Raw genomic sequence first — 25,265 nt, forward strand, 5'->3', positions numbered from 1 at the left:
ATGGCAGCCTCTCAGGGCCTTTGAAGTCAGGAAACTGAGGCAGCAAAATGGTGTTACTGGATTTGTTCTTTCAAAACATATCTGAGTGGTGTAAGAGTTGAAGAAAGAAGAAAGAAACATGAGAAGTGGCTTAACAGTCAAACATGGGCTTATTCTGGAGTATAAACCTGAGAGAAGCTTATGGTCAACTTAGGTCAGGAGCCTTTTCTCTTACAGACTATGAGTATTTAAGAGTTCAGGGCGGGAGAGCTTATCACAGGCTCGGAATGTTTCTGTGTCTCTTTGTCTTGCTTACCTGAGAGGGACAGTTGTGTGTCTGTTCCCACACATCTTCCTGCAGCTGCAGGCATCCCACCACCCCGAGTCTGCTTTTAGCTTCCTTATCTTAGTGCACCTAGAGGGAAAGGAATGCGCTTATTAGGGCCCGCTGTTTTACTGGGGCTCATTGTGTGAGTGTGAAGTTGGGTGGTTACCCGAGACTTTCTCCCTCCTTCTGTGCCTGAGCTGTCTTATCTGTGTTTACTGTCTGCTCTTTCTGGCTGCTTGTCGTTAGAAGAGAAGTGATTTCCTTAAGGTGCATGAGGTTTGAAAGGGAGCTGGAACTTAAAATGGTGGTGTTTGTCCAAGACGACGGTGCTCCTGCTCTGTCAAGTGGCTCCTCTGCACTAGGCACAATTCTAGACACTGAGGGTATGGCATTGAGGACAGACATCAGTCCCTACCCTCATGGAGCTTACATTCTAATAGCAGAGAAAGAAAATAAACAATATACATAAGTGAAACACAGAGTATTTTAGGTAGTGGTCAATGCAAAGGAGAAAAATGTAGAAGGGAAGTAATGTGGGGTGGGGAAGAGCAGCTACAATTTTAAACAAAGTAGGCCTCACTAAGGTGATATCACTAAGGTGTTATACTGTCACCTAGTATCACTTTGGCGAGGTCTTCTCTGGCTACTTTACCTAAGTAAGTTATCAAATATTTATCAATTACACCTGTAATCCCCACACTTTGGGAGGTGTGGACCTGTAGTTCCAGCTCCTCAGCAGGCTGAGGTGGGAGGATCGCTTGAGTCCAGGAGTTTGAGGCTGCAGGGAGCCGGGATCACACAGTACTTCAGCCTGGGTGACAGAGCGAGACCTTGTATAAAGGTCTAATTTATATTTATATTTACCAAATTTATATTTACCTGATTTATATTTACCAAATATTTTATTTGAGTAAAGACTTGAAAGAAGTGAGAGAGAAAGCCAGGAAGGTCTCTGGGGAAACAGCATTCCAGGCTAAGAAAATAGCAAGTGCCGGGCCGGGCGCGGTGGCTCACGCTTGTAATCCCAGCACTTTGGGAGGCCGAGGCGGGCGGATCACAAGGTCAGGAGATCGAGACCACGGTGAAACCCCGTCTCTACTAAAAAATACAAAAAATTAGCCGGGCGTGGTGGCGGGCGCCTGTAGTCCCAGCTACTCGGAGAGGCTGAGGCAGGAGAATGGCGTGAACCCGGGACGCGGAGCTTGCAGTGAGCCGAGATTGTGCCACTGCACTCCAGCCTGGGCGACAGAGCAAGACTCTGTCTCAAAAAAAAAAAAAAAAAAAAAAAAAAGAAAATAGCAAGTGCCAAGGCCCTGACGTGGGAGCAGGCATGGGGTACTCAAGGCCAATGAGGTCAGGGTGGCTCAGAGCTGAAGGATGGGAAAGCAGGAAGTGAAGGAGAGAGAGCCACTGGGGCCTTGGAGGCCTTATAAGGACTTCAGCTTTTACTTTGAGTGAGATAGGAACCCACTGAAGGGTTTGGAGGAGAGGCCTGATCTGATCCAACACAATTATACTGGCTGTTGTGCTAAGAGCAGACATGGCAGGTAGGTAGGCAAGAAGGCAAGTGGGTAGATAGGTAGGTAGGTAGGCAGATTGGTATGTAGGTAGGTAGGCAGGCAGGCAGATAGGTAGGTAGGAAGACAGGCAGGCAGGCAGATAGACAGGTAGGCGGGTAGGTAGGCAGGCAGGCAGACAGATAGGTATGTAGACAGGTAGGTATGTAGATAGGCATGTAGGTAGGCAGGTAGGCAGGTAGGCAGGTAGGCAGGCAGGCAGGTAGATATATATGTAGATAGGTAGGTATGTAGATAGGCATGTAGCTATGGAGGAAGGTAAGTAGGCAGACTGGTAGGTAGGTAGATAGGCAGGCAGGTAGGCAGGCAGGTAGGCAGGCAGGTAGGCAGGCAGGCAGGCAGGTAGGTAGGTAGGCAAGCAGGAAGTGAAGGAGAGAGAGCCACAGGGGCCTTGGAGGCCTTATAAGGACTTCAGCTTTTGTTTTGAGTGAGATAGGAACCCACTGAAGGGTTTGGAGGAGAGGCCTGATCTGATTCAACACAATTATGCTGGCTGTTATGCTAACAGTGGACAAGACAGGTAGGCAGGAAGGCAGGTAGGTAGGTAGGTAGTTAAGTAGGCAGGCAGGCAGGTAGGCAGGCAGGCAGATAGGTATGTAGGCAGGTAGGTCGGTATATAGGTAGGCATATAGGTAGGTAGGCAGGCAGGTAGGTATGTAGGTAGGTAAGTAGGCAGGCAGATAGGTATGTAGGTAGGTAAGTAGGCAGGCAGATAGGTATGTAGGTAGGTAAGTAGGCAGGCAGATAGGTATGCAGGTAGGTAGGCAGGCAGGCAGGTAGGGAGGCAGACAGGCAGAGGAGGGAGGCAGGTAGGAAGTCAGGTAGACAAGGGCAGGAGCAGGGAGACCTGTTGCAATAATCCAGGCAGAAGAAATGGTGCCTGGGACCAGGGTTCTAAAAATGATCAGATATCGAATATATTTTGAAGTACAGTTGATAGGATTCTGGAATGGTTGGATACAGGTAGGGTGTGAAGAGAGGGGTCAAAGTTTTATTTATTTATTTATTTATTTTGAGATGGAGTTTCGCTCTTTTTGCCCAAGCTGGAGTGCAATGGCATGATCTTGGTTCACTGCAACCTCCGCCTCCCGGGTTCAAGCGATTCTCCTGCCTCAGCCTCCCGAGTACCTGGGATTACAGGTGCCTGCCACCACGCCTGGGTCATTTTTTGTATTTTTAGTAGAAACAGGGTTTCACCATGTTAGCCAGGCTGATCTCAAACTCCTGACCACAGGTGACCCACCTGCCTCGGCCTCCCAAAGTGCTGGGATTACAGGAGTGAGCCTCCGCGCCCGGCCAGCGTCAAGGTTTTAAAGCAAGCAACTGGACGGATGAAGCAGCCAGTTACTTCTCAGGGGAAGACTGTGAGTGGAGCAGGTTGGGGGTGATGAAATATTTCCGGCTCAGGGCACTTCACTTTCACACATCTGGGGTCAAACAGGGAAAATGCTGGCTTTTGGTAACGTTCTAGAAGGAACCAAGCCACACTGGTTCCATAGATAAGGCTTGGTAGTTGGTTAATCCCATTAGAACACTAACAGCTCTAAACAAGGAAGCAGCGTCTCGTGACAATTTGGCGTTTTTATATAAGCTGGCAATATGTTCTGCTTGCTACATATTTTGAGAGATTTAGAATGATGTTCTTTTCTTGAACATTTATTCTATTCCCTTGTATTTTTACTTTTAAATGTATGGAAGAACTTCAAAAAGTTTGTGGGAAAGTATATAATATAAAAACTATATGCATGGCTTTCAATGTTCTTTTGCACCAAAATACTAACTTGTCATAACATGTTCAAACACAATCTAGATTGAGGAACTAAGGATAAGTCATCAATTTGAAAAAAGCCCCTGGCCAGGCGCGGTGGCTCATGCCTGTAATCCCAGCACTTTGGGAGGCTGAGGGGGGCAGATCACAAGGTCAGGAGATCGAGACCATGCTGGTTAACATGGTGAAACCCTGTCTCTACTAAAAATACAAAAAATTAGTGGGCATGGTGGCACACACCTGTAGTCCTAGCTACTCAGGAGGCTGAAGCAGAATTGCTTGAACCCGGGAGGTGGAGGTTGTAGTGAGCTGAGATCGCGCCACTGCACTCCATCTCAAAAAAAAAAAAAAAAAGAATAAAAAGAGAAAAGCCCCTAAAGGAGCAACGTGAATTCTGCTAAAACTGAAGCAAGAACAAACATCAAACGTCTGGTAAGCTTGGGTGGAAGAAAGGTGAAATCACTGATGCTTTACGAAAAGTGTATGGGGTCAATGCCCCAAAGAAATCAGCAGTTTACAAATGGATAATTCATTTTAAGAAGGGACAAGGTCAGGCATGGTGGCTCACACCTCTAACCCCAGCACTTTGGGAGGCTGAGGCAGGAGGATTGTTTGAGCAGCCTGGGCAACATAGTGAGACCCTGTCCCAAGGAAAAATTAAAAATAAATTAGCCGGGTCCGGGCGCAGTGGTTTACGCCTGTAATCCCACTTTGGGAGGCTGGGGCAGGTGGATCACCTGAGGTCAGGAGTTCAAGACCAGCCTGATAAACATGGAGAAACTCCGTCTCTACTAAAAATACAAAATTAGCCGGATGTGGTGGCACAAGCCTATAATTCCTGCTACTCAGGAAGCTGAGGCAGGAGAATCGCTGGAACCCAAGAGGTGGAGGTTGTGGTGAGCCGAGATCACGCCATTGCACTCCAGCCCAGGCAACAAGAGCGAAACTCCGTCTCAAAAAAAAAAAAAAATTATCCAGGTGTGGTGGTGCATACCTGTAGTTGTAGCTACTGGGGAGGCGAAGTGGGAGGATTACTTGAGCTTAGGAGGTCGAGACTTCAGTGAGCCATGATTGCACTGCTGCACTCCAGCCTGGGTGACAGAGCGAGGCTGTCTCAAAACAACCAAAACAACGGCCAACACAATGTGGAAGGAGAAGCCTGCAGCAGCAGACCATTCACAGCAATCTGTGAGAAAAAATTCATCTTGTTTGTGCCCTAACTGAAGAGGACTGACGATTAGTAGCAGAAACAACAGCCAACACCACAGACATCCCAATTGGTTCAGCTTATGGAATTCTGATGAAAAAATTAAAGCCGAGCAAACTTTCCACTTGCTAGTGGCAAAACAGTTGAGCCCAGGTCAGCTGCAGACAACAGCAGAGCTTTCAAGGGAAATTTTAAACAAGTGGGATCAAGATCCTGAAGCAGGAGTTTGAGACCAGCCTGGGCAACATGGCAAAATGTTGTCTCTACTAAAAACACAAAAAATTAGGCCAGGCATGGTGGCTCACGCCTGTAATCCCAGCACTTTCGGAGGCCAGGGCAGGTGGATCATCTGAGGTCAGGAGTTTGAGACCAGCCGGACCAACATGGTAAAACTCTGTCTCTACTAAAAATACAAAAAATTAGCTGGGTAGGGTGGGCGCCTGTAATCCCAGTTACTCAGGAGGCTGAGGCAGGAGAATCGCCTGAACTCGGGAGGCAGAGGTGGCAGTGAGTCGAGATCGTGCCATTGCACTTCAGCCTGGGCAAGAAGAGCGAAACTCTGTCTCGAAAAAAAAAAAAGAAAATTAGCCAGGCATGGTGGTGCGCACCTGTAGTCCCAGCTACTCGGGAAGCTGAAGCATGAGAATCACTTGAACCTGGGATGTGCAGGTTGCAGTGAGCCAAGATTGCACCACTGCACTACAGCAACAAGGTGAGGCTCTGTCTCAAAAAAAAAAAAAAAAAAAAAAAAAAAAAAAAAAAAAAAAAATCCAGAAGCATTTATTTGGAGTTTTTTGTTGTTGTTGTTGTTGTTGTTGTTGTTTTTGAGACAGAGTCTCGCTCTGTCACACAGGCTAGAGTGCAATGGCGTAGTCTCGGCTCACTGCAACCTCCACCTCCCGGGTTCAAGTGATTCTCCTGCCTTAGCCTCCCCAGTAGCTGGGATTACAGGCGCCTGCCACACTGCCTGGCTAATTTTTGTATTTTTAGTAGAGACGGGGGTTTCACTATGTTGGCCAGGTTAGTCTCAAGCTCCTGACCTTGTGATCCGCCCACCTCGGCCTTTCAAAGTGCTAGGATTACAGACATAAGCCACCGTGTCCAGCCAATTTTTGTATTTTTAGTAGAGACAAGGTTTCACCATGTTGGCCAGGCTGTTCTCGAACTCCTGACCTCAGGTGATCTCCTTGCCTCGGCCTCCCAAAGTTCTGGGATTACAGGTGTGAGCCACCATGCCCGGCCTTTTTTTCTGTTTTTGTGAGAGAGGGTATCTCTCTGTCACCCAGGCTGAGTGCAGTGGTACCATCATAGCTCACTGCAGCCTTGAACCCCTGGGCTGAAGTGATCAGATCCTCCTGCCTCAGCCTTCCCAAAGTGCTGAGATTACAGGTGTGAGCAACTGTGCCCGGCCCCACTTCTCTTTTCTTAGATTTTTCCTCCCCCAAGCTGTAGACACAGACTTCTGCCATAAAACCCCGAATACATTTACTCACTTGATACTTTTAGTCTTTTTAAAAATAAAGATGCAGCAAATTCCCCTTTCTCTGTGCCAAGGACCACTAATTCTTTCCACTAATAACTAATGTCTCACAATTCCTACTATAATTGGACTGTCAATAAGAGCTCTGTGAAGTACTAGAAATCTCATTTCAAATGGAACTGAATATCAAAAGATTGAGATCTGAACGACAGAATAATTATTTCTTACCTCCAACTAGTAATAGCCTTTGTTCTCATAATTCTTTTTAGACAGGTGAGAAGAGTAGCAGAACAAGGTGAGATTTGTCTAAGCTACTTCTTGTTTAAACTACCTTGTCTGTGTACATAGAAATCCTCTCAAATAAAGGCCCCATGGCACAAATCTATACACAAAGTAATGACTCTACACTGGTTAACACCCTAGGGTATCTCTAAGAGTCTGAAAATGGTTTTTAATCACTTAAAGCACGACACATCATTTAGAAAGCTTTAGGATAGGCTGGGTGTGGTGGCTCATGCCTGTAATACCAGCACTTTGGGAGGCTGAGGCGGGTGGATCACGAGGTCAGGAGTTCGAGACCAGTCTGGCCAATATGGTGAAACCTTGTCTCTACTAAAAATACAAAAATTAGTTGGGTGTGGTGGCGTGTGCCTGTAGTCCTAGCTGCTTGGGAGGCTGAGGCAGGAGAATCGCCTGAACCCGGGAGACTGAGGTTGCAGTGAGCCAAGATCGCATCACTGCACTCCAGCCTGGGTGACAGAGCAAGATTCCGTCTCAAAAAAAAAAAAAAAAAAAAAAAAAAAAATTTCCTTCTAGATCCCAGATAAGAGCTAAGTTTGAAACAGGCTTTGAATACCAAGGCCTAGTAAGACTCAGCCCTGCAGCAAAAATAATCTATTCGGGTTTTCCCATTCAAATATACTTCAGATGAACTCAAGGCAGGTGTCACTGAGAATGAACTAGAAGTGAGAAGCAAAATTAATCAGACTTGAAAACTGTGTAGAGGCAAGAATTGCTAGTGTGGTTACTGGCATGCAGAAATGGCTGCAAGTGAATAATCAGAAGTCTACCAAGTAAATTGTTTTCCCAAATTAACCACACACTCAGGTTTTAAAAGCCACTGACACTTTTCCAAGGCTTTAGACAACCCTCGGGTCCCCAGACTTGCACCAAGCAGTAAGCTAGCTAAGAAGGCCATGCCAACTCCCAAGAGCAGACTCAATGCCTACTCAGATGGGGCTATGGACAATGGACAAGGGAGTTCCCTCCAAACTAGGCAATCATAATTTTTTTTTTTTTTTTTTTGAGAAGGAGTCTCGCTCTTTCACCCAGGCCAGACTGCAGTGGCGTGATCTCGGCTCACTGCAGGCTCCGCCCCCTAGGGTTGACGCCATTCTCCTGCCTCAGCCTCCCGCGTAGCTGGGACTACAGGCGCCCGCCACCTCGCCTGGCTAATTTTCTTTTTTTTTTTTGAGACGGAGTCTTGCTCTGTCCCCCAGGCTGGAGTGCAGTGGCGCAATCTTGGCTCACTGCAAGCTCTGCCTCCCGGGTTCACGCCATTCTCCTGCCTCAGCCTCCTGAGTAGCTGGGACTACAGGCGCCCGCCAACACGCCCGGCTAATTTTTTGTATTTTTAGTAGAGACGGGGTTTCACCGTGTTAGCCAGGATGGTCTCGATCTCCTGACCTCGTGATCCGCCCGCCTCGGCCTCCCAAAGTGCTGGGATTACAGGTTTGAGCCACCGCGCCCGGCCTCGCCTGGCTAATTTTCTGTATTTTTAATAGAGACGGGGTTTCACTGTGTTAGCCAGGATGGTCTCGATCTCCTGACCTCGTGATCCACCCACCTTGGCCTCCCAAAGTGCTGGGATTACAGGTGTGAGCCATCACGCTCGGCCCAGAATTTTTAATAAACTCCTTCACAATGTCTGTTCAGCACGATTTTTTTTGTTTTTGAGACGGAGTCTCACTCTGTCACCAGGCTGGAGTGCAGTGGCACAATCTCAGCTCACTGCAACCCCCGACTCCCGGGTTCAAGCAATTCTCCTGCCTCGGCCTCCTGAGTAGCTGGAATTACAGGCACTCCCCACCACGCCCAGCTAGTTTTTGTATTTTTAGTAGAGATGAGATTTTGCCATGTTGGCCAGGATGGTCTTGATCTCCTGACCTCATGATACGTCCATCTCAGCCTCCCAGTGCTGGGATTATAGGCGTGAGCCACCGCACCCAGCCTGTTCAGCATGATTTTCTAATTGTTGGGGCCAATGACAGCTCCATTTCCCGTTTCCTTTTCCAATTGAGATCTGCTACTACAGTTATTCTATCCCAGCTCTATCACTGTGTATGGGTTAGAAAGATAACATCTCCAAGTTCAGAGTTTGCCAGACCTTAAGGGGCCACAATCAAGACCTGAAAGACATGGCATCAGGGGACTCTGGACGTTGAGGTCAATGGATTGCCTGGGTGGGATTTGGGGCCATCTCCTTTGGTGAAAAGGTATGTGTTGTCTCCGTGTAAGTCAACATTGGAGGACTGCTTAGCCAACCAACTAGCTGTACCCCTCATCTGCCTGAACATCTATTTCACAGCCCCCTTGCTTCTAGCATGGTCATGTGACTGAGTTCCAGCCAGTGGATGTGGGCAGAGAAGTCATGCACACCACTTCCAGGCCTGGTACATAACACCCCTTTCCCTGGTGTGCCAGCTGGATGCTGACGTCCAAGGCAATCTTGGAACCCACATGTTGAAAAAGGCAGAATCCTGGTAGCCTGGAACCTACATGGGGCAAAGCCCTTCCCCCACATCAGTCTGTTAGACAAAGCACTTGACTTCCGGAAATTCCATGTAGCATCCTCAAATCCCTTGAATGACATAATGAATACCAGCTCACATCTCATGAGCACTTACTTTGTGCCAGGTATTCTAAGCACTTCATATGATTAACTCATTTAAGCCCCATAATCTCTCTGATGGTCCCCATTTAACAGGTGAGGAAACTCAAGCACCAGGAAGGTTAGGTAACTTACCCAGTCATATAAACCAGTAAGTGGCAAAGCTCAAACCCAACCAGCCTAGCTCTAGTCTAGTCTTGGCCACCATACTCCACTGCTATTATTATAATTGAGACAGGGTTTTGCCGTTGCCCAGGCTGGAGTGCGGTGGCATCTCAGCTCACTGCAACCTCCGCTTCCTGGACTCAAACAATCCTCTCACCTCAGCCTCCTGAGTAGTGGGGACCACAGGTGCATGCCACCACGCTCAGCTTTTTCATTTTTAGTAGAGATGGAGTTTCGCCATGGTGGCCAGGCTGGTCTTGAAGTGATCCGCCCATCTCGGCCTCCCAAAGTGCTGGAAATACAGGTGTGAGCCATTGTGCCTGGCCCAAAATGCACATCTTTTACATCAGCAGGGAGCTGTCCTCCCACAGTACTAATCTGGAAGTTAATGGCTTTGAGAGGCCCACTTCTTCTGGGGTTCAGGTACACGCCATAAATTACAATGTCTAGGTATAAGCTATTTAAAGGGGTAGGGAGACAGAGACAAGGACACCATCTTGTCCAATTGAAGTAACCACCTCAATTTAAAAGAAATTGATCAAACAGAAGTCTTATGATAAAAACTTTATTGTCTTAAATATCAAATGTTTTACACACCACTTTTTCTTCAGAAAGTTCCTATTAAAAAAAATAAAATAAAGTGTTTTGATTATTTAGGGCTGACTTACATTTCAGTATGTGACAAAAATTCAAACCCAAATGCATCTAGCTCACTCAGTTTCAGACAGGTCCTATGTTCAGCCCCTAAACGAATGGCACAATGCCACCAATTTTGGGATTCCTGAGTTTGGTTCCCTTAAGTTCTCAGAGTTTTCCCAACTCTCAAAACCAAAGCATCATGGGAGTAACAGGGCCACCGGCAAGACTTTTTGCCAGTCAGCCTAGTTCTTCTTTTAAGATGCGGTAGCCTCAAAGCTTAAAGTCAGAAAATCTTGCAATACAAGAGTAACTGCAAGAACATATAAAGAAGGAAAAGAAAGGATGGGGTTTCTATTTGCTAAGATTTGCCAAACATGGCTACAAAACTGGTAAACAAACCTTTCTTGAGTGCAAAGTCCATTAGCCCAACTTGCCACGAAGATGAGATTTGGAATAAAAATGAACAAATCAATTTTTGTTGCAGATTCAAAGCGAAAAAATAAAATTCAATCAATATATCGAATTTCTCTGAGTTTATCACTAGAACTATTTCAAAAGGATGATCAGGGGATAGAATGGAAATCTAGTCATTCAAATGGAAAGGTCTTGGATGGGTGGCAAAAACTCAGCTGTGAAGATTCAGGAAAGGAAAAATAAGTCTGGTCAGCATCAGGTAATCCCAGACAGAAGGAATCAGGAAATCAATCAGCCTGCCTCTGGAAGGAAATACAGGTCTACCATTTTTAGGCCACAGACACATTCATTCAGGGTTGTGTGTAAAACCAACTCTTGTAAACAAAATAACTTCCCATCAGAAATGCATGTTCCTAGGAAAAAAAATACTGCAGCATGCCCCCTGCCCCAAATTAGCTAATGAAAACCTTCTTACAGAACATAAAGAAACCTAGTTCTGTATAAATTATCATAGTTTTGTATTTCATGCCCCCACGACCCCAATCTTCCACAGTTGGCTTAACGTTTTTAGGTAAAAGAAACATTCTCTAACCCCCATGCCCTTGAACCATTTTCTTGGCAGATTTCATTCCAGAAGATAGTGCCCTAAAACTTGTCAGCTGCATCCTTTCACATTCTACAGCCTCCAGAGGGTCTAGATTACCAATCATCAATACATAACTGATAAACGTAAACCTCAGAAGTCACTAGTAGGTACGATCCAGAAATTCTACCTGTATGCTTCAGGATTACAACATATATGTGGCATTTAAAATAACAGGTTAAAAAATGTCCCTTTGATTAAGCTGTCCGGTAGACAGGCCTGGTAGAGCCTCAAATACTCCTGTCAATCCTGTCCACCAATCCCAGCCATCACTGGTTACATGTTCTGCTCTAGATTCCCGTTTTCACAAGTTGCACCCAGCTGCTTTAAAATAGCACATCCTGCAGAACCCTCTGCTAAGTCGTGCTAGCCCAGATGGTCAGTATTCCGGAGCAGCCGTGCTCACAAAGGGATGCGAGGAGGATGCTGCAGCACACTCCATGTTTCTACCCTGCATGTGAGGTGGTCTGATGGATTGACTGTCACTGGTGCATTTTTAGGGTCATCTTCCATTTATTTGTTGCACTTCTTTCCTGGCCATCCCCTCTCCTCCAGCATTGTAAATGGATTTCTCAATAACTGATCTCCTCAGGCATTTATACATGTTACATTTTTTTGTTGGTTTGCCTGACACCATTTTTTTAAAAATTGATTTTTTTTTTTTTTTGAGACGGTGTCTCGCTCTTGCCCAGGCTGGAGTACAGTGGCGTCATCTCAGCTCACTGCAACCTCCACCTCCCGGGTTCAAGCAATTCTTCTGCCTCAGTTTCCCGAGTAGCTGGGACTACAGGCATGTGCCACCATGCCCTGCGAATTTTTTATTTTTAGTAGAGGTAAGGTTTCACCGTATTGGCCAGGCTGGTCTCGAACTCCTGACCTTGTATCCACCCACCTTGGCCTCCCAAAGTGATTACAGGTGTGAGCCACTGCACCTGGCCTAAAAAAACAGATTTTTAAAGAGCTGTTTTAGGCCCACAGCATCTGATTCCATTGTAAGCCTGATTTGCCCAGTCTGCTCTGAAGCGGAACCAATTAACTCTAATATGACTTTTAAAATAAATGCATGCTAACAGGCAAAAACAGATGTTGCTTTTGAAGCTAAAATTTGTTTCATGTTTCCCTTTTAGACTGAAAGCTTCAGGAGGGCAGGACTCCAATCTGTTTTAGTTACCCCTGAATCCCCAGAGGTCACCTGTGCCTGGCACATAGGCACTCAATATTTGATGAATGAATCAAAGTAGCAAGGAATTCTTGTTCAAAGACTCATGTTGCATAGCCTTCAAGAGTACCAATTTCCTTCCAAATATGTAAGATTTTCTTGAACTTTTCTCTCCCTTAACCAGCACAACACTGATAGTACAAAAAAGAACATAAACATCTAAAAACTGTTTTTGGTGATGCAAAAATCCCTATTATAATCCTAGCACTAAAGAAATCTAATGGTCTGATGCAGGATGTGAATCAACTCAGCCAAGGTGAGCCTGAGGACCACTCTGTGTGCCCTCCATCTCCAGGAGAGCTATTTTCAAACTTTCCCCTAATACTCCTCCCATTCCCTACCAAAATTTGATGCCTCTGCTATTCAGAGAAACTAAGGCACAAAAGAAAATCAAGCACATCGAAGGTTCACTCCTAAGTTCATTCAGTGAACTCCTAGTAACACCTACTGAGGAATCACTAAGGTATAAAACTTGAACCATGATTTTACATTTCCAGTTCTCAAGGACAGGCTTTGAATTTACTTTGTTGTTAAGAGGAATAGAATCCTAGAAAAAAAAAGCTATTTTTATTTTCTCTACCTCCTAACACAAAAGGTAACATTCATCTTCTAGGAAGGGAAACTCTTGATAACTCTGTGTCTTTCTAGGTCAGCCACAGACTACACTAAGTTACCAAATCCAAAGGGGAAATTTGGCTTTTTGGTGAGTATTTGTGCTAGAGAACAGTAGAATGCATAATCTGGTCAGCTTCTCTTGGGACACACTGCCAGTGATAACAGGTTTGAAATATGCAGCAGTTCAATCATCCTGCTCACCCTCACCACAGGTGGCAAACAGGTAGGAAAAGGCCATTGCAACGCCCTGCAGCTTTTCTGGCCAATGATTTGCAAGGCTATTTGCTATATATATATATATATATTTATATATGTGGTGGGATAAAAGCCACCATAAGTGAAGAGTACGTCTGTAGATATAAAAATCGCTTGCTTTTAAATCTATATAAAATTAACTATATTTGTCAATCACCATATGTATATGCTAGCTTACACATATATATATAGACATGAGCTTAAAAGTTAACCTAAATTTTTATGGCTTTCACCAGAGACAGAACGCTGTAGTAAGACAACCAGCAGATTCCACATTAACTGGTTATCATAAAATCAGTGACACAAAGCCTCATATTCCATTTCTATGTACCTCTTGCTAGAGACATGCTTTGGGAAAAAACACATAGGGTTGTGTCTCCCTTTAGTACATATGAAGACAGGGAGCTCTAGAAGATATGGGCTGCAAGGCAGAAGAGTTTTAACACATGCACTCACCATCTCTCCAGCTTCCTTTGCCAAGCAACTGGTTATCTTTTTTTTTTTTTTTTTTTTTGAGACGGAGTTTCGCTCTTGTTGCTCAGGCTGGAGTGCAATGGCGTGATCTCTGCTCACCGCAACCTCCGCCTCCCAGGTTTAAGTGATTCTCCTGCCTCAGCCTCCCGAGTAGCTGGAATTACAGGCATGCGCCACCACACCCGGCTAATTTTTGTATTTTTAGTAGAGACAGAGTTTCATTCACCATGTTGGCCAGGCCTGTCTCAAACTCCTGCCCTCAGGTGATCCACCCGCCTTGGCTTCCCAAAGTGCTGGGATTACAGGCGTGAGCCACCATGCCCAGCTGCAACTGGTTATCTTTATGTGTTAATAGCTGAAGCCCAAACTGTGGGATGAAGGCTATTGGCTGTCTGGAGCCCTGAACAGGTATGAGTGGAAATAATTCTTTTTTTTTTTTTCAGACGGAGTCTTGCTCTGTCACCCAGGCTGGAGTGCAGTGGCGCGATCTCGGCTCACTGCAAGCTCCGCCTCCCGGGTTCACGCCATTCTCCTGGCTCAGCCTCCCGAGTAGCTGGGACTACAGGCGCCCGCCAACATGCCCGGCTAATTTTTTGTATTTTTAGTAGAGACGGGGTTTCACCGTGTTAGCCAGGATGGCCTCGATATCCTGACCTCGTGATCCGCCCGCCTCGGCCTCCCGAAGTGCTGGGATTACAGGCTTGAGCCACCACGCCCGGCCGGAAATAATTCTTAACAGCATTAATGAGCAAAATCTATAACCTGTGTAAAGCTGCTGTCTGGTTACCAAGCACATCTTTCTGCTCAGGAACCAACTTCAGGGAAATGGCACAAATTACACAGGAAAATCTTCTCTCTGGTGAAGAAACAGAGACCACCCTTGTAGTTAAGTGCTGACCACAGAACTGCCCACTACTGGTTATGGTAAAGGAGCTGTCCAGTAAAGGTGCCCATTACTGGTTATTACTGTTGGCAACCAGAATTCACAAGGATTTGATGGTATTCTTAGAAGCTAACCCACAATTTCTGCATTTCTGGAGCTCTTAATTGAATAAAAGCTGACAATGAAGGTTCATTATTGTAATGCTCCTTAATATACCCTTTGCATTCTAGAGCTGCTACATTTAAGTCATCCAAAATATTAATAGTGTCAATAGCTTTTTTTTTTTTTTGGTGAGACAGAGTCTCGCTCTGCTGCCCACGCTGGAGTGCAGTGGCGCGATCTAGGCTCACTGCAACCCGCATCTCCCGGGTTCAAGCAACTCTCCCGCCTGAGTCTCCCAAGTAGCTGGGATTACAGGCGTGTGCCACCATGCCTAGCTAATTTTTTGTATTTTTAGTAGAGATGAGGCTTCACCGTGTTGGCCAAACAGCTTAATTTTTATAAAAATGATGGGCAAGAAGATTTTAAAAATCAAAAGCAATTATATATTGGGCTTTATGTAGTCCCAGCTACTCAGAAAGATGATTGAGCCCTAGAGTTTGAGTCCAGCCTGGGCAACACTGCAAGACCCCATCTCAAAAATAAAATGATGGAAGGGACAAGGATATTTGGCAAGTGGGTTAAGCTCATTCAAAGTATTCCTAACAGGAATTCATGTACAACTATAGATCTATTCCTAAAAATAAATATACATATACATACACAAAAAGCTATCCTAATGAAATCTTTTCCCTACTGATATTATATATTCCACCTGGAACTGTTTCCCAAATCTTCACACTGAATTGTGTGCGAAGGTTCATTCTGCTTACACGGAAGGCCCTTTAGGAGGGAGTCTATTATCATCAGTAAGTTCCCCCACCCTTCCCACCCCGTGGTTCCAAAGATTTATACGCTTAGAATACATTCCCAAACCACCACCCATAAAGCAAATACAGGGTCCTATTGCATTGCTACTAGATTTTGCATCAATCATAGCACCAACTATTTAATTACAATCACAGCTTTAAGTCAGTTGACAGAAATCCTATGAGCAGTTTCCTAGTGCATTGTACATCTTTGGTGTAGGGCAGGTGAAAGGGTCTACAATGTGCAGCTGTCTGAAAGAACATCTTAAAGACAACCTGGCTGACCTATTGTTCTTAGCGCCCTCTGAAAAGCAGTAAACTACAACTCCTTCTGTCAACCATTTCCTAACTACATAAAGGATCATGATGAATCTACGTGACACGCCATCCCGTCACTAAAGTCTTACAACATACATACAAACATCATAGCAAAAGGAAAGAAAGAAGTTGGATGGGGTAGAAAAAAATGTCTCTAAGTGCCCCTAAATTAAAATTTCAAAAACTCCTGAGATATGAGTCTCCATTTTGATTGTGCTCAATGACTTAAAATTTGATGAAACGAACAAGCTTACAAAGAGTCAGACTTCAGACAAAATCATTTAACACTAAGTTGAGAAATCACTCTTTCGAAGCTTCTGTTTCGAACATGTTACAAACTATAATCTAGAATCAGAAATTATGAATCTCAAAATTCTTTTCAATAAAACCAAGATTTCAGATTCCTGCTAGGTACCCAAAAGAGCAGTCTGCCAGGAAAGAATTATCTAAAACCTATCCAGTAGGATTATTGCACAGTGGGGCCCACAGGACAATGATTTCCAAGGGCTAGTCCTTATATAAAAAAAGGCCACAATAAATACATCTATATATTATGCCCCACTCTAACTTGACATGGTAAACACAAATAAGATGAATTTTGCTTAAAAAAGAAACTCCTGAGGAAAGAAAAGGATGGAAAACTCTACCAAGGCCACTTAAGTCAGAAACTGTAATTACTATTTCCACTGCCACAAAGGACACTCTCCAAATAGACTGACTGTTCCAAGCACCAAGATTAACCAGTGACAGGTTATCACACTTAGTATTTCACTCAGATCACAGCTCACACTGAGTGTTTGAAGAACTTCCTGGCAGAAGAGTCTAGAAAGGAAATAAGCTGCTGGCAATCAATCCATTCCTGAACTTAAGTCCATCATTAGTCATTAAGGGTTGAGGTGTTATCAGTGAGATGCTAGCAAACCCAAACTCTGGCAAATTCCAGTGTTTAGGCCATTATTTTTCCCTCACAGTTCTTGACATCTGCAAATGGAATTATGGTTGTTCTGTTCTTTTAAAAATCTGGGTAGCACCATGTTTCACTCACATTGTAACTCCCCAACAATATCCCATCCAATGTAATAAGGATTCATGGCAATCCATGCAGCAGCCTGCAATGCACAAAGTAGCCCAAGATTTAAACCCTCCTGCTCGCCCTATTAAGATGTCAAATCCTAAGCACACAAATAAAAACATACCACTCTACGATAAGATATTCAATTATTCTCCAATTTCCTGTTATAATTAATGAATCATGATACACAGAGCACTGGGTAGAATTCCAAACACCAAACTATGTGGTCAAAAGTTTCTAAATTGACAACAGAGCCAGCAAGCCATACCTTGCCATCAGCACAGACTCACAGTCACAGTGTGGAGAGTTCATCTGTTTTTAGCTGGATGGGTAGTGGGATTTGTCATGGCTTCTGCTTTTCAAAGCATTTACTCTCATTCTAAAACAGTATGCTATACACAAAACCATCCATTTTATTCCAGGATACATCTTAATGAGAATAAAAAGCTTTTGTATGCACATACTGCCAATACATTAAAAAAGGCCTAAATTTTAACAAGTAGGATAGACAAATTCATGAGACAAGAGATCATAAATTACTTTGGCCGAAAAAAATCTTTAAAAAAAATCTGGCTCAACATTCTGCTTACAGGTTTCTATATATACTGTATATGTGGTGAGTGTGTATGTGTGCATGTATAGAGACAGAGCTTTCTTTTGTTTAAAGGGAATGGAGAACGGTCTAGCCCACTTTCCCATAGTCATGTAGGAACTATGATGTTTTTTGCGAGCAAAACAAGAAGTGCAAGGTCTGCATTCCCACCAACTCGATGCAAAGCTCCAAGAGCTTCCTGCAAAGTAAAGCCAGCACGGATAATCCGGTCAATATCTGCGGCAGGAAAAATCAATGGTGGAAGAATGGCAGGACTTGATGATGGATGGCTGGTAGGTGGTTCATATTCAAGTAACGGCCTCGAAGCTTCAGGACAGACATTTTCTCTGGTTCCAGGCCTGTCTGTTACTGAATTCTGTATGCCCTGACCTAAGTCTTTAACCAATATGAAATTGGATGACAAAGACTTAGTTTGCTCAGAAGTCTGATTGAGTGCATCCTCCTCACCTGCTAAAAGTTTGGGTGAAATTTCTACACCTAAGGTGCAGTGTAACTGATTAGATGTTTTAGCTGAGGTTACAGTGACAGAACTGTTCCTGTTTATGGATTCCCTAGATTTGGGGACACCTTCCTTATCGGTTGACAGGCCATCACCTAGACTCCTGAAGTTTACATTTTCTACAGCTTCTATTCCAGTGTCAGATGAAGTACCTGTTAATTTTTCTGTCTCCACTGATACAGATATGGCCTGATGAAAGGAGACTTGTGGACACTGTTCATTCTGGGTAAGATGCTCATTTTGGGTCCATCTTTCAGAAAGGTCTTTAATACTGGTTTGGCCCTCAGCTATGGTTTCTGATTGACAGATTACTTCTTCAGATGTATTTTCTGAAGCTGGTTTACTGCTAACAACCAAAAGTTCATGAAGTTCTTTCAAGGCTGCCGTTATAGATGGGCAAGATTCTTCTGCTGACTCCACAGAGGGCTGACAATTGCCACAGAGACTTGGAGAGGAGTAATGGCCATATTCTTTATTTGTTCCAGATATTTCAACATTAGTTTCTGGGGGCTGTAAATCCTGAGTGGAAATGGAATCATTCAAAATTTCAGAAGAAGGGTTACATTTTGATGTTTCTACTTCCATCAAGGGATTATCTAAAGTGAGATCCAATGCACCAATGTTCTTGACATTGGCATTCTGCCTGCCTGTTGAATTAAGCACAGTAACTAGGGACTGTTCAGCTATATCTATTTCCATAAGTGTTTCTGAATTTGAGCAGCCACTGCATCCTGAAGGTGGAATACTTTTCTTCGTACTTGGAAGATCCACATTCTGTGGGAGCCCATTTCCTTTCATCGTAGCTTCCAAATCAACAATTTTGTGTTGATTCTGTTGCCTTTCTTCACAAAGCTCAAGGTCCCCTATGTTACAAAGATATTCTTGGTCATGTGAAGCTTTTTGTTGTGCAACCTCATACTGTTCATTCCCTGGTTCTTCGTGCTGCTGAGGGTCACTCACTTGACTCAGGTTCTGATTTTCTGGATGCCAATCCTTTTCACCTATAAACATCTGTGGTTCATGCATCCTAGTAGATGTGACAGATAAACTAGCTTCCTGTCTTGTAAGGAGATGAAATTTGAGGCCCTGGGTGCTTCTTTCAGCAGATTTCTCCAGATTACCTGCAACAGTTGTTTCTTCGGATGAATCCTGCATAGGCATAGCTGGACTCTGGTCTATTGGAGCATGTTCTGCTGAGGAAGCATGATCAGAAAGATCTTGTAAAGAGAGATGTTCTTTCTTTTCAGAGTTTATCTGGAATTCAGCTGAAGCCTTCAAAGCCTTCACAGCTTTAGGTTCAATGCGATCTGAGTCACTGGGCTTGATAGGGCAGACTGAAGCAGAGACAGAGCGAGCAAGACTCATAGGATTACCAACATCAGGACTCTGTCCTGAAGAATGGGCTGGATGGTTAAACCCATCTGAAGTTGGTAATGATGACATTCCCAGTGAGGTAGATTCTTTACCGCTTTTCTCTATATGGAACACAGGGGAAAGGAAAAAGATTAATTAGCAGGTAACTAATGCCACTAAATTACCAGAGGATACAAATCTAAACAGCGTAGAATAAAATAAGGTCCTCAAACTCGGGTTTCTCTTATACAAATAGAAATGATTTTAAAATTACTTTCTCATTGTGGTAGACATTCACAGCATCAGAATAAGAGGTAGACATGTTTTTAATAAAATCTGCATACTGTAATTCAATGTGATTAAGTACCATTAACATGCATTCACATAATGGCGGGGTTAGTGCTCAGGAATGAAGGACATTTATGTTTCTTTATTCCCTAGTCTAGTCTACAACTCTAGAATAGTTTCTCCAAGTGTATTTTTTTCACCACTCGCCCTAAAACCACCAGGGATGCTTGTGAAGTATGCAGACTCTAGGGTACCATACTTGAGAGTAAATCCAGGAATGTGCATTTTCAATAAGCTCCTTGGGTGATTAAGGATATTACAAATCTTGAGAATCTTTGCACCAGAATGATTCTCATGCTAAATGCACTTTTCTTGTTTCAAATGTGAACACTGAGGTTACAAATAAGAAGTCTAAAACCAGGTATACCTGGACAGAGAGGGAATTATAAAGAGAAATAAGAAATAACATAATGCTTGGGGACAGAGAAGCAAATGTTCTATTTTATTTTTAGCTTTCCAAAAATCATGGTAAAACTGGGTGAGCATCTGACTCAGAGAACAAAAGTAAACTAATGATCAGCAGATTAAATCACAATCATCATCCGACCAAATAATACAACTTTAAACTTAAAAGGCTTATAAGTTTTTATCACATTAATAGTGTGCAACTAAGCTAAGAATACTTAAGTATTTTAAAGAAAGGGGAATGTGGAGGGAGATGGTTCATTAATAGTTTTTCAACTGGCAATGACTATTTAGATTCATTGCTACATTAGACCACCCAAACAAGAGGGCAGCCTAAAACACTAGCTCAGTGTAAGCATCATAATGATATCATTAAACATAATTTCCAGCTCTTCCTTTGCCACTGATCCAGTTTAAAATTGACCTCTACGCATGTAAGTGTAAGATTTTTTTTTTTTTTTTTTAAGACTGAGTTTCGCTCTTGTTGCCCAGGCAGGAGTGCAATGGGCGCCATCTCAGCTCACCGCAACCTCCGCCTCCCGGGGTCAAGCGATTCTCCTGCCTCAGAGTAGCTGGGATTACATGCATGCGCCACATGCCCGACTAATTTTGTATTTTTAGTAGAGACAAGGTTTCTCCACGTTGGTCAGGGTGGTCTCAAACTCCTGACCTCAGGTAATCTGCCCGCCTCAGCCTCCCAAAATGCTGGGATTACAGGCAAGAGCTACCACGCCCGACCGTTGTAAGATCTTTAATTAAAAATCAAAAAGGGCTGGGCGCAGTGGCTCATGCCTGTAATCCCAGCACTTTGGGAGGCCGAGGCAGGTGGATCACCTGAGGTCAGGAGTTCAAGACCAGCCTGGCCAACATGGTGAAACTTCATCTCTACTAAAAATACAAAAATTAGCCAGGCATGGTGGTGGGTGCCTGTAATCCCAGCTACTAGGGAGGCTGAAGTGGGAGAATCGCTTCAACTCAGGAGGGAGAGGTTGCAGTGAGCCGAGACTGCACCACTGCACTCCAGCCTGGGTGACAGATTGAAACTCGGTCAAAATAAAAAAAATAATAATAATACATAAAAATCAAAAGGCCAGTAACAAAAATGACTTCAAAATACAATCTATTATTAGGACAGATGCAACTCAAACGCTCAGTACTAAATGTTAACATCCAACAAGGGGGCTTGATCTTAAAAAGAAGCAAAGCAGTTATATTCAAATGGCTTTAAATCATTCTAATAAACTACTGGTTAACAGCATGAGAAGACAAAGCATTGTTTCAGGAAGCTATTGACTTCCCATGAAACAACCTTACCTTACTTATACTTTAGGAGTAAAAAGGAAAACTGCACTTATCTCAGTTTAGGCTATACCCATTAGAGTCTAGAAACACAGTTATTAGTTTTTTTATTTTCATACCACCAGATGTCTAACAGTTATTAGTTTTATTTAAAACTAAGGCTGACTCTGGAAGAGGTTGAATTTTGAACTAATGTTAACAGAAACAATGCATTCTAGTGAAATATCCATGTAAGCAACATATGGTATTTGTGTGTTAGTTATAAAACAACTGAGGTCAAGGTGAACACACCCTCAATGAATTTTGTACTAAAAAAGTAGCATATAGTCTTCCTGTAGCTGAGAAGGTCAGTTTCACTAGCCTAAGTCCTAAACGTAGGGGAGGACTAGGTCAGTTTACAGAATGACAGGAGAAGAGGATGTGGACAGTGGATATTAAGAATAATTAAACTATACCTGCTTTTAACCTATCCTTACAAGGAAAAGAAAAAGGAAAGAAAGAAGAGAAACTAAATGCTATGTATCTAATTCCAACCAGCCTGCAAACTCCTACAAAGTCTTACGATGCTGGCTTAAAAGATCATCTTTCCTCCTCTTAGTAAGTCAGCCAGTGTACTCGAGCTGATGTTTACCATATTTACATCAGAGGAAATGGAAGCAGAATGCTTCCTGAAAATCTGTCAGGCCAGGGACAGAAGGAAAAGCAAAGCCTTAGCTCCTGTTGTTCACACAGTCACCCTTGACAAGTCCCCTGGCCTAAGTTTCCATTTCTTCTTCAACAAAATTAAAATTTCTAACCCTCTATAACTCCAGGTAGTCGTATGCAGTAATGTAAAAGAATAGCTTTCAGTTTTTTCGGAGGAAAGGCACTTACGAAACCCATGAAAGCACAGTTATCTCCAACAACAAAGTGTTGTGAGGCCAATATTCTTGATGTGATATTTATAGTAGCCAAGATGGGGTAGATATAATAGACACTGTTTTTACTGGGATTTTCTCCCTGTTGGGTGGTTCTAATAACGAATACATTTTTAAACAGGAATTTATGTTACATATCCATGTATGCATGCCAAAATACAAATGCATATAGGCTAGTTGTAACCAGATTGAACAAGGTGAAATGGTGAATGACAAATGCTAACTTCCCAAACTGCTGCAGATACAGACTTTCAGATCACAGATGACAACTGGATGGAAGGCTTAACACGGTGTCTATAAATACCTGGTCTGGGGCCCACTCCAGCTGCAGTACACACACACTACATGCATCATGGCTTCTGACGCTCTGTGTGAATTAGGAAACAGACAAGCAAACTTGGGTTAACAATGCAAACCACACAGCATGCAGGGTTATAGTCTCCATTCTTTTGCCATCTTTAAAATCAGGAACTGGTAGATTCCAAGTTGGGGGATGTTTCTGTAGTGTGGACATCCAAAATATCTGTTGGTTGCTTCCATTCTCTCACAATACACACAGCAATCTGTTAATTTCAACAGATTTTTAATAGATCTTGTAAAGAAATTAATTTTACGTTTCTACACACAGAGAATTCATGGGCAAATGGGAGACAGGTGAAGAAAGTAGATCCACCTGATCAAATTAGGTGATAAAAAATCTTCTTATGGAGTAAAGGTGAGCGCACATATCTAACAGTGCCTTTCCAAGTTTCTTTCTCAGCTGAGATTCAATTTTAGAGGAAAACAAACCACCTAATTAAATTCTATCCTAGCTTATCTTATCTTTTCATCAGTTTTTAAATAATACATCAAGCTGAGCACAGTGACTCTGGCCTGCAGTCCCAACACTTTGGGAGGTCCAGGAGGGAGGATCACTTCAGGTTAGGAGTTCCAAATCAGCTGGGGCAACATATTAAGACCCCATCCCTACTATCAAAAACATGGTTTTTTTTTTTTTTAACATTTTAATATAGAGTTTATATAGAGTATGAAGTATTTAAAAAATAAGCTCTTTTCTTTTGTTTTTTTGAGACAGTGTCTCACTGTTGCCTAGGCTGGAGTGCAGTGGTGCAACCACAACTCACTGTAGCCTTGACCTCCCTAGGATCAGGTGATCTTTCCACCTCATCCTCCCGAGTAGATGGACCACAGGCGCATGCCACCATGCCTGGCTAATTTTTTTTCTTTTTTTTTTTTTTTTGAGAAGGAGTCTCACTCTGTCGCCCAGGGTGGAGTGCAGTGGCACAATCTTGGTTCACTGCAACCTCTGTTTCCCGGGTTCAAGCAATTCTCCTGCCTCAGCCTCCCGAGTAGCTGGGACTACAGGCGCCCACAACCATGCCTGGCTAATTTTTGTATTTTTAGTAGAGATGAGGTTTCACCATGTTGGCCAGGCTGGTCTCAAATTTCTGACCTCAGGTGATCCACCCGCCTCGGCCTCCCAAAGTGTTGGGATTACAGGCGTGAGTCACTGCGCCCAGCCATGGTTTTTTTTTTTTAGAGACAGTGTTTTGCCATGCTTCCCAGGCTGGTCTCAAGTCCATAGGTTCAAGTGATCTCCCCACCTTGGCCTCCCAAAGCGTTGGGACTACAGGCGTGAGCCACCATGCTTGGCCAGAAAGAAGTTGTTAACAAAACACTTTCACCTACTATGTCCAGAGTATTTATTCGGATATTAGGAAGCCGACGTTCTAAATAAAAAGGGCCTGATATGTAGAATTATTTCATTACTTAAACATTACAAAAATTAGCACAAGCTATACTACCAGCAACAAAAGGTTATTTAGGTAAAAAGCCATTTCCTTTTAATTCTTTAAAGTTGGTACATCCCCTTCACTAAGTCTGGAAACATGTGTATCTGTTTTAATCTTCCAAACTTTTATTAAAATAAGGTAATTACCAAGAAAGGATAACTGTTATTAGTAGGTTAGGAAACACTGCTATTATCAGCTAATGTTTCTTAAATAATGGCATCAAGACTGTGGAGGTCAAAAGGAAAAAAAAAAAAAAGACATTTCATAAAATGATAATATACCCTCATATTAACACACAGCATCACAACTAAGATGATAAATTACACCCCAAATGCAAAACCTTGTAAGGAGCTATGTCAAACTTATTCAAGCTTATCTTGCAGATTAAAACTATTAAGTTGGTCTCTGGTTGGTTGTTCAAAATTCCCCCCTTCCTACAAAATACTTAAGTTACAACCAATACTTATAACCAATGTACTTAATATAAAAACTTGAGCCAAAAGGTGATGGGAGTCAATTCTGTTTTTTTTTTTTTTGGACACAGGGCCTCACTCTGTCACCCAGGCTGGAGTGCAGTGGCAACGATGATGGCTCACAGCAGCCTTGACTACCTGGGCTTAGGTGATCCTCCCATCTCAGCCTCTCAAGCAGCTGAGACTACAGGCGCGCCACCATGGCTGGCTAATTTTTTTTTTCTTGTAGAAACAGAGACTCACTATGTTGCCCAGGCTGGTTTCAAACTCCCAGGCTCAAGTGGTCCTCCTGCCTCGGCCTACCAAAGTGCTGGGATCACAGGCATAAGCCACCACGCCCCGACTCAAACTGCACTTTATACATAAAACTAAGCCAAAAGGTGATGGAGTTGATTCTGAACAAAGTCAACCTAGAAAACTCCATCTGCCACCCACACCCATTCTAAAGCTCAATGACAGACATCTGAATGTTCTCCAGTAAAACAGTGGCAAAAGCTGCCTGGTTGTTTTTAAAACTCTTACCACTTTCGTCTTTAGGATAAAGCTATTCCCTGAACTTGCAACTCTAATATTTTACTGTACTAGAAAAAGCAACGTGTGATACTAGTTATACTGATGAATAATTCCAGCACAAGACTGTAAAATAACCCAAACTCAAAAGTAAATTCTATTCAGCTTCTAGAAAGTACATCCCAGAATCACCATTCTATAATAAATGGGGGATTTCAGCA

At 43.3% G+C, this 25,265-nt stretch overlaps 2 protein-coding genes across 2 annotated transcripts in view; both read right to left on the reverse strand.

The window, feature by feature from the left end:
* Positions 1 to 9,943: 9,943 nt before the first annotated feature.
* On the reverse strand, positions 9,944 to 19,389 carry RSC1A1 (regulator of solute carriers 1). The gene has a single exon (XM_055262195.2). The coding sequence runs from the start codon at positions 19,387 to 19,389 to the stop codon at positions 17,536 to 17,538; it is 1,854 nt and encodes a 617-aa protein (XP_055118170.1). The 3' UTR covers positions 9,944 to 17,535.
* Positions 17,225 to 25,265, reverse strand: part of DDI2 (DNA damage inducible 1 homolog 2) — a 43,960-nt gene continuing 35,919 nt past the window's right edge. The window contains exons 9-10 of the mRNA XM_055262197.2: positions 22,573 to 22,635; positions 17,225 to 19,421 (exon numbers count right to left, since the gene is read on the reverse strand). Coding sequence (XP_055118172.1) covers positions 22,619 to 22,635 — 17 coding nt within the window. The 3' untranslated portion in view covers positions 17,225 to 19,421; positions 22,573 to 22,618. The remainder of the gene's footprint in view (positions 19,422 to 22,572; positions 22,636 to 25,265) is intronic.

The sequence above is a fragment of the Symphalangus syndactylus genome, chromosome 22 (assembly GCF_028878055.3).
Source record: "Symphalangus syndactylus isolate Jambi chromosome 22, NHGRI_mSymSyn1-v2.1_pri, whole genome shotgun sequence".
In the NCBI taxonomy this organism is placed as follows: domain Eukaryota; kingdom Metazoa; phylum Chordata; class Mammalia; order Primates; family Hylobatidae; genus Symphalangus; species Symphalangus syndactylus.

Bases quoted from the DNA above. Each gene is read 5' to 3' on its own strand.
- RSC1A1 (XM_055262195.2), bottom strand. From the start codon at position 19,389: ATGTCATCATTACCAACTTCAGATGGGTTTAACCATCCAGCCCATTCT.